At 36.4% G+C, this 9691-nt stretch overlaps 1 protein-coding gene across 1 annotated transcript; it reads right to left on the reverse strand.

Moving 5' to 3' along the window:
- Window positions 1–5828: 5828 nt before the first annotated feature.
- LOC131333145 (uncharacterized) lies at window positions 5829–8636 on the reverse strand. Its single transcript, XM_058367503.1, has 2 exons — window positions 8320–8636; window positions 5829–6626 (listed from the first exon to the last, which is right to left on the reverse strand). The coding sequence occupies exons 1-2, from the start codon at window positions 8465–8467 to the stop codon at window positions 6163–6165; spliced, it is 612 nt and encodes a 203-aa protein (XP_058223486.1). The 5' UTR covers window positions 8468–8636; the 3' UTR covers window positions 5829–6162.
- Window positions 8637–9691: the final 1055 nt, after the last annotated feature.

The raw sequence follows: 9691 nt of genomic DNA on the forward strand, positions 1-9691 counted from the left end.
CGGAAGTCCACCACCATTTGAGGCGTAATGATTACTGACACAGTCTTCTCTCTCCACAGGTACTCATCACTCTTCTTCTCTTAACATCTCATTCTCTAAAATGGGCGCGTAAGATTTGAATTCCTACTTCCTTTTTCTTTTCTTTTTTTCCGTTTGCGATTTTGATATTTTTATTCATCGAGTTTTATTTTTTGATTAATGATCTATCTCTCATATCTACAGAATAAATATTATGACCCGAAGTAAAAAAAATATGTTCACTAGATACAGAGAAAATACAAACACATAACAACATTACAACGAAAAATCATCTTGTCGAGATTAATGATTAATCTTAAAAATTACGACAAAAAGCTAAAAAAAATTGCTAAAGATAACAAATACCCAAAAAATAGCAAACAAAAAATTATTTTTATACCTTTTTAAATTATCTCGTCGAGGCCAATGATTAATCCCAATCACTAATGTACGTATATCGTTGGTGTTGTCGAGAATATGATTCATAAAAAAGTTATTTTGATCGGACATCAATAGGTACAAAAGAATTATTTTTAATCTTTTGTTTAGATACCAAGAGATATTCGAAGAAGATAATGTTTTAATGTCTAAACTTCTTTAAAAAGTCCTACAAAATAATCGGCTCGGACCCTTCAATGAAGTGATCAATGTGTGCTTATAAATTAATGACAAGTTTAAAAATACCGTTTAAAAGTTTTATGAAATTGCGTAGACATTGTCTACCTAGTGAACAGTGGCTCGCAGGATAAACCGAGCCATTGTAAAATATCAATAGCTATGTTTGGAGAGGCGTGGATAAAAATAAAAATAAAAAGGTTTGGAGAGGCTTTTTTTTTTTTTTAATCTAAGGTTTGGAGGGAAAATTTTTCGGTGCCAAGTGGATACCATGTGGTGTCCTCTCGGCGCACCCGAACCATTCATTGTATTTGTAGATAGCTCGAATGTGAAGATAGAAAGTGTTGGGGTGAGAGGAAAGAGTGTTTTAATCCGTGCCATAAAAAATGTATTCGACAGTCCGGATGTACCTAGCAAGTATCAAATGGGATATACCCACCTGGCACTGAAAAATTTCTCAGTTTGGAGAGGCTTGTGCACTATACTTTTTTTAAAATATAAATGCAAACTATTAAGGTTGTTCAGATTAATTTTTTTTGAAAGTTGTCCTTATTCAAAAAAAATTGCGTTCGTAAATTTTGCTCCAAACTTTTGTGAATTATTAATTTTTTCGACGAGAGGAATCAGAAAAATATTTTTCTTTTAGTTTTACCCAAATTTTTTTGGAAATAACCACTTTTAAGCTAAAAAAGTGGCACTTTTTTTAGCTTAAAACTGGATATTTTTCAAAATATTTGGATAAAAATTTTTTTTTTTACAGTTTTTCGATTCCTCTTGTCGAAATGAATATAAAATTCATAAAAATTTAGTACAAAATTAACAAACGTGTAAAAAATTTAAATAAGAACAAAACTCACCTATTGTACTTTTTGCTCAGTAAAACTCCACTCAAAGAAAAAGATTAATACTCTCTCCGTCCCAAAATATTTGTCTAGTCCGCAAAATGGAGTGTTAAAAATAATACAATTTTTTCTTGAAAAATTTTAATTTTTTTTTCACAAATTAAAAATATTCATTGATATCTAGTAAGTTGTTAAAAAAATTTTAATTTTTTATTATAAAAATTGTATTATTTTTAACACTCTGTTTTACGGACCAAACAAATATTTTGGGACAGACAGAACAGTAATCAAGACTCGTAAGGAAAGTTGTTAAGTAAAAATCAAGATTGAACTGTTGCTTTACAGAAAGTCTGAGAATCCCGATCGGGGATTCCCGACCGAATTCCCGACGCCGCGCCGGGCCCATTCCGGCCTCCGGACGGCTGATCGGAGCCAACCAAAAATTCTAAAAAAAAAAACCGAGTGCCGGCAGGAATCAACTGCATCCGATGTGTGTAGGTGACCAATCCAAACACTTCATTTTTTTGTATCCGATCAGCCGTCCGATGGCCGAAATGGGCCGGACGCGACGTCGGGAATTCCCGATCGGGAACTGTAGTCTTGCTCGTTGCTTTACCGTAGCTAAAGAAAAAATGTGACCAAAAATTAAAGCAGGAGAGAGAAGAGGAAGGACATCAAAATTGATAAGACAGGCCTACAGTGGTGGGTAGATCATAGATGTTAACGTGTTGCTTTGCTTTGCCGTTTGTCTTGGATGTCTGGCATTGAGAGTTGTTGATGTGGCAGAAATAATAACAGCAAGTTAACAGGGCAAATTTTGATTGGTGTGAGGCACCATCTGTTAAAAATGGTATGTTGGGCAACGAATAATTTCTCCTTCTACCTGCATAATTGCTTTGATTGCCAATTACCTATCTCTCGTATCATAACAACAGTAAAATTGACTCCGATCGGAAACCCTCGGCTCCATCGTCCTCGTCCTAGTCCTCGCATTCAATGTAAGCTTCCTCATTCTCAAGGTCGGCTAAGATATTTGAATGTCTTAGGTCAAGTGTTAGTGTTAGTCCTAGTCCTAGTTCTAGTCCTCGTCCTCGCATTCAATGTAAGCTTTCTCATTCTCAAGGTCGGCTAAGATATTTTGATGTCTTAGGTCAAGTGTTAGAATAATACCTTACATAAATTTTTTAATTTAAAAATAATAAACATAAATACTTATCTATATATATTTTTCATTTATACTATTCAATGGAGTGCTGCTATCCGTACCGACGGATTTTCCACCGAAATCGTACCGACGGCCTCGCCGGACTGTCTCCGGCCACCGGACGGCCGATCCGAACCGTCCAATAATTCTAAAAAAAAAAAACCGAGGGGCCCTTCTAAAAAAAAAAACCGAGGGGCCCTTTTAAAAAAAAAACCGAGGGGTCCTGCGCGGGAAACGATGGCATTCGATGTGTGTATGTAATTTACATATATACACGAAAAAAGAGTGCTTCATCCAACACCCTACACACAGCGGCTCCAATTTGTGTGGTAGAAGAATTTTTTTTTGCAAAAAGATACTGCAAAAAAAGTACCTTACCAAGATTTGAACCCAAGTATCTTATATGAAATAGTAAACACTTTACCACTAAACTACCAAAGGAGTTCATATTATAGTTGCACACAGAAAATATATATACTTATCTAGGAAGGAGTGCTCCATTTTTTGCCCAAAATTTAGAGGCCCAAGGCGGTGGCCTCTTGGGCCGGCCCTACTGATTCTCCGTCTTTTTCTAACTTATTTGTGGAAAAAAATTGATTTTTTAACGAAACAAATGTATCTTTTTAAAAGTCTAAATTTGCATGCTAAACACTTATTTAGGGACGAAAGAAGTAGCATTCACCGACTCTCCCTTACATTCTTATCAAAGATTAAATAATAATAATAAGAAGAAGACAACAGAAAGTCTATGGGTACAAAAAAATTGGTACAGATTTTGTACATAGATTTTTCGTGGGGCCCACTACGGGTCCCATACAAATACATTCTTATCAAAGATTAAATAATAATAATAAGAAGAAGACAACAGAAAGTCTATGGGTACAAAAAAATTGGTACAGATTTTGTACATAGATTTTTCGTGGGGCCCACTACGGGTCCCATACAAATAATCCGAGCCGTTCACTAAATGTAAAATATTTTTTCAAGAGCCCTCGCAAAAATTCAGCTCAATTTGATACTTATAGATATTCGATCAAATCATCTAACTTTTTCATATCCTGAAATCTAAACGAAAAATTAGATGATTGGATTGAACACCTATAAATAGCGGATTGAGCTGAATTTTTTGCAGAAGCCCTTGAAAAAATATTTTACATTTAATGATCGGCTCGAATCATTTGTGTATAACCCGTAGTAGGCCCCACGAAAAATCTATGTACAAAATTTGTACCAATTTTTCTGTACCCATAGACTTACTCAGAAGGAGTCCGACTATTCACACAGATTTTTTGTGTACATATTGTGCACAGATCACTGTGTGGGCCCCACTAAGGGTCCCACGCAAATGATCCGAGCCGTTCATTAAATTTAAAATATTTTTTCAAGGACCTCTTGCGAGAAATCAACTCAATCCGATACCTATAGGTGCTTGATCCATACATCTAAACTTTCATTTAGATTTTAGGGATCATTAAATTTAAAATATTTTTTCAAGGCCCGCGCAAGAAATCAACTCAATCCGATACCTATAAGTGCTCGATCTATACATCTAAACTTTCATTTAGATTTTAGGGATCATTAAATTTAAAATATTTTTTCAAGGGCCCCCGCGAGAAATCAACTCAATCCGATTCATATAAGTGTTCGATCTATACATCTAAACTTTCGTTCAGATTTTAGGGATCATTTGTGTGGGACCCTTAGTGGGCCCCACACAGTGATTTGTGCACAATATGTGCACAAAAAAACTGTGAGTAGACTTTCTGTAGTCAAGTTGATTGGTGGTTTGCTCCACGCACAATTCATTAGGGTTCTATTCTAGGAATCATGTCGCAAGAAAATAATTTCTTGTAAATTCTCTAGTCCCGTTATGAATGATCTGCTTTTGACCGAATCAAAAATGGGATTAATCGAGGTATGCATACTGAAAAAAAGAACGCATCATGCCCCGCACTGGTTTGGTTTGTTTTTTGTCTACTCTGGTTGATTGGAATAGAAGGGTTAGAGTGGTAGTTTGGTATTGTATTTGGCAAAACTTGAGTCCCTGAGCATCCGTAATGGATTTCCGTAATGGGTTTGTTAACTAGTGTGTTAATTATGTGTGCTAAGACTTACTTCCTCCGTCCCGGTTTGTTTGTTTACTTTTTGACTTTTTGATAGCATTTGACCTCTTAAAGAATTGGCTATAATTTTCAATTCGTAATGTTTTTAATATGCAATATAGATCTTGTTTGATAGATCTCAATTAGTTTTAAAATCTTAAAAATCATAAAAAATATTATAAAATGTAACATATAAGAATATTTTTGAAATACACGCATTTCGACAATTGAACAAACAAATTGGGACGGAGGGAGTAGCAAATAAAAATGTATTTTTTGTGCCACAATGCTTGTGTGCTAAATCTAGTAGTGTGCTAATATGTGTGTCAAGTTTGACAAAGATGCTAGCAAATAATAAGTGGATCCCGCCTCTATGATTCAAATTTTAACTATAAAATATAAATATATATTACTTCTAATACACACTTGTGGGACTCATTTTTATCCTACCAAATATTTTAACACACAAATTTACTAAACTCATTGTGGATATTCTAATACACTTCTATGTTATCAATGTCTAATACACGTGTGGGGCCCATTTTTATCGTAATACACATTTTAACAAACATTTTAATACACAAATGTATCAAACCCCATTACGGATGCTCTGAGCAATTCTTAATTTATGCCATATGCCAACATAGATGTGGCAATCTCAACCCATATTTTTAAACCCGTCCAAATCCGCCTACTTAAAACCCAACCCGCACATAATATTTAGGGAAAATGACGGCCCAGGACGTGTTTTGATAATTAATACCGGTCAATGACATACTAAGGATATTTGTTAATGCTGAAAATGTCATTGACATGTATTAATTATTAAAACACGTCATTGACCGTCGTTTTCCCTATTATGTAATGGGTTGATATGTATTCAACCCATATTTACATGGATTTAGTTGGGTTAAAAATGAGTTAGAATTAAAATATCCACACTTGTGATTGAAATGGGTTTACATGTGAAAAAAAAATGACGAAGAAAGAAACGATCGACAAGAAAAACACAAAAACTGAGAACCGAAAAGAATAATCTATCACATGTACGAAAAGAATAATATATCACATTAGCACGTTATTAACTATCCGTATTATAAACAGAGCAATTAACTGGAAACACAAAAACTGAGAATGGTTAAACATACATAGGTAAGCCGAAGTTTACCGTTTCGAGATTGAACGAAGAACCCATAACATTAACCCCCAAGCAATCGAAATTCAACACTTCCCGAACGCAGCAGTTAATCCAAAAATCAAACCGGCCAACGTAGCAGCAAACTGCCTTTAAAACAAACAAGCACCAACTGTTTAACAGAACCGAAGAAGCGATAGGGGGAAAACAGTGGCCATCACACAGATTTCAAATCCTAGAATTAGACTACTCATACGGGGGAGGAGGAAAACAGGGAGGGGGATCACGAAGACTCGGAGAGGCATTGGACATTCTGCACCGAAGGATCTCGGCTTCGTGCTCAGTCGCTAGCCACTCCATCCTCTCCGAATTGGTCGGCAGCGCGCAGAAAATATCAATCTTTATCGGGTTTTGCGCAAGCACTTCAATGGCCCAGAAGTACAATTGACAGTCCTCTGACTCCAGTTGGTCCCGGAAAGCCGGCGTGCGTTGTAGGATGTGCATGGCCTCAGTGATGTTTCTCCTGCTCTTTTGACGGATAAATACAACTTTCTCCACCCCCAAAGTGCGGTACATTACTCCGATGGAAGCATACGTCGCATTTTCGCTACTTCTGGCACTGCTTGGCAAACTAACGCTCTGATCCGTTTCGGAATGCACGGTTTTGAGATAAAATTGCGACGGCAACATTCCTTCGCTGCTAGTTGGCCCTAATTAGAAGGGTGGCGAGAGAGAGAGAGAGAGGGGGAGGGGAGGGGAAATCAGTAGCAACATTTAAAAAAAAAAAAAAAAACACGCTTATAAATAAATAAGGTGATTCGACGAAAAAAGAACGCATGATTTCATAATATGATCTTGGCAAAAGGAAAAAAGAATAGTATACTTACATGAAGATTTTCTTTTTCTGTTATATAAATGATCTTTTAAATCATCGCTCCATAGGCGGTTTGGTATATAGTAGATTGTAGAGTTGCTATATAGATTAACAGAGATTTATACTTGTTATCGATAACAATGAAGTTTTGGTACGCTAAAACACCGCCCTTTGGTTTGGTTGGAACTTGAGACTTGATTTGGTTTGGTGCGATATTTCGAATGCCCATCTTTAAAAAAAATCTGGAGCCGTTACTGATGGAAAGTGATCGGAAACTATGTGACATGTGTCGAGCGCAAAGGCAAGACCAAATTGATGCAAATCATCGGTTGTTAGCAATAAAAGTGGGCTCGAGAGTGAGATTTTAAACTTCACTAGTGTAAACATGGATCCATACATTTTAAGCGCCACTAGGAAATTAAGGGAAACCCAAAAGCAAGCAACATAAAAACAAAACGAAACATGGCCTTGTTCGATTAGGGGATTCAAAACCTTGGGCATGGTTTTCAATAAATTTTCTCTATCTATCTCTCTCCCGTCTCTCCCGTCGTTACTCTCAAAAACTTCCTTGTCAAAACCCCTGGGTACTAGCATCTACAACCTTCTTCTTTTTCTTTTTTTTTTTCCCTAAGAATTTTTTTTTTATTAATCTTTATAAATGATTAAAAAGATTAAAAGCACACGGGCAGAAAGCCACCCAAGACCTAAGAAAAGGCAAAACGTCAACCGAACACCAAAAAGACCCACAAAACCATACAGCCCAAGACAACCAGCCGAAACAACAAATAAACATAAGCATCTCCAACTCTTTACTCTGTTGCTTTGTTTCGATGGAAATTCTTTCAACACATCTACATTCTATTTGAAAAAATAAAGCTTGGTACTTCGAGCATGAAAAATGCATAGAGAATGTCCTCCAAATCCACATTTTAAGTACGTAACAGAGAATAATGAATTTGGCATGAAAAAATAAGAATAAATCTCTTTATAACTCAGATGTCTGGATTAGCTTACGAAAACCTCCACTAATCTTAGAGGCTCAATTCTACCACCTACTAGTTTACGCGCATCTCGGTTAATCTTAGGGGCGCAATTCCATCATTTATTGTGTCCGATTAAAGTCCGAGCAACGCTAAGTATGAACTGACTCCAAGAAAATTGATTGTACCTAGAATGTTTCGAATATGAGACTTTAGGAATGACCTAACTCCCAAGTCTCAGGTCTCACTCACCAGGTTGAACCTGGGGTTTGAAAAATTAAGAATAATTGACAATTAACTTCCAAAGGAAAGAAAGGGCGTGATGAGAAAGCTACCCATCCAAAAATATCATCTTTCTTTTCTTTTTCTTTTTCTTTTTTTTTAAATTTTCACAATCACTCGAAAAATGAGTGAGAGAGTGATTTTGTTGAGAAAGTACTGATCTTTTTCTTTTTTTTTAACGAAATCATTGAATCGAAAGGGAATGTGAAGAAAATAAAAAAGGCATAGTAACTATCGAGATAAACCAAAGCACTAAATTAAACTTACTTTCTTCGTCAAAGACTACCCGAGGCCGACAACTAACCCTTTTCTTGTGATTCGGATTTTGTTGGGTTTTCGAACCACTTGCTGCTGGTATAATCTGCTTATGATCACTGGTTTTCTTGGATATCTTCTTCTTCTTCTTCTTACCCATTTGATATCTCAATCAAAATCAATCTCTGTCGACTGTGGCTAGCTTTTTGGTATGGAGAAGAGAGAAATTTAAAGGCGGGAATTGGGGAGTTGATGAGAGAGACAATTGGGGTTCACTTCTGTGCTAGCTTGTCAGGGCAGGGAGGAACCACGGTTAAAAGAGTAAACCCAACCTACTCTCTGACGAGAGCACGTTAAATCTGGGTTGTACGGATAAAAGGGAAATAATTTTGGAGGGGATTTGATTTTGAATAGTAGTACTTGTACTTTCTTTTCTTTTTTCAAATTGGTCCAGTTCAAGCTAAGTTTTGGACCTTTCGCGATCCATCTCAACAAAGTACTAGTAGTAAATTTTTAGAGCTCGATCAATCAAATCAAAAGTTACATTGATTCAATTTTGTTTTATGAGTATGCTCCGTTCCGGAAATTTTTTTTAAAAATAAGTATTTATTTTGTCACTTTTTATTTAAAAATAAAAAGGATCATTTTACAAAATCTAAATAAAAAGTTCCTTTCACATTTTCAAACTCAAAAATAATGTAAATGAAAAAAAATTCAATTTTCTTTGTATCTTATTAAAGATCTCAATGAGATCTATCAAACAAGATCCATAGTGGTAAGAAAATTATTTGCGTAAACACATTATTTTTTAGCTTGAAGTTGCCTTATACAAAAAATAAGACTGTTGCTATGATAATGGGCGCCGGCGGAGGGAAATCGTACCGACGGCCGCGTCGGGCCGTCTCCGGCCACCGGACGGCTCGGATCAAAAATTCTATAAAAAAAAACCGAGGGGACTTACGCGGGAATCAACGGCATCCGAGGTGTGTAGGATGCTTGATCCGAGCACCCATTTTCCGTATATATATGATCAAGCACCCTACACGGAAAAGGGGTGCTCGGATCAAGCATCCTACACACCTCGGATGTCGTTGATTCCCTCGTTAGCCCCTCGGTTTTTCTTTTTAGAATTTTTGGAGGGCTCGGATCGGCCGTCCGGTGGCCGAAGACGGCCCGGCGCAGCCGTCGGTACGATTTCCCTCCCCGACGCCCATTGATACCTATGTAAATTCTGAAAAAATTAAGTACCACCTTTTTATTTTTTTGGAACAACCCTTATTATTGGACAAAAAATAAGTTCTTATTTGTTTTCTGGAACGGGCTCTAAGAAGGGTCATTTCACAAAACCTAAATAAAAAGTTCATTTCACATTTTCAAACTCAAA

The sequence above is a fragment of the Rhododendron vialii genome, chromosome 7a, assembly GCF_030253575.1.
Source record: "Rhododendron vialii isolate Sample 1 chromosome 7a, ASM3025357v1".
Lineage (NCBI taxonomy): Eukaryota > Viridiplantae > Streptophyta > Magnoliopsida > Ericales > Ericaceae > Rhododendron > Rhododendron vialii.

Excerpts from the sequence above, each read along its gene's own strand:
- LOC131333145 (XM_058367503.1), bottom strand. The coding sequence starts at position 8,467 with ATGGGTAAGAAGAAGAAGAAGAAGATATCCAAGAAAACCAGTGATCAT. Across the intron at positions 6,627-8,319 it reads GGTAGTCTTTGACGAAGAAA|GGCCAACTAGCAGCGAAGGA; the intron begins GTAAGTTTAATT and ends CCTTCTAATTAG.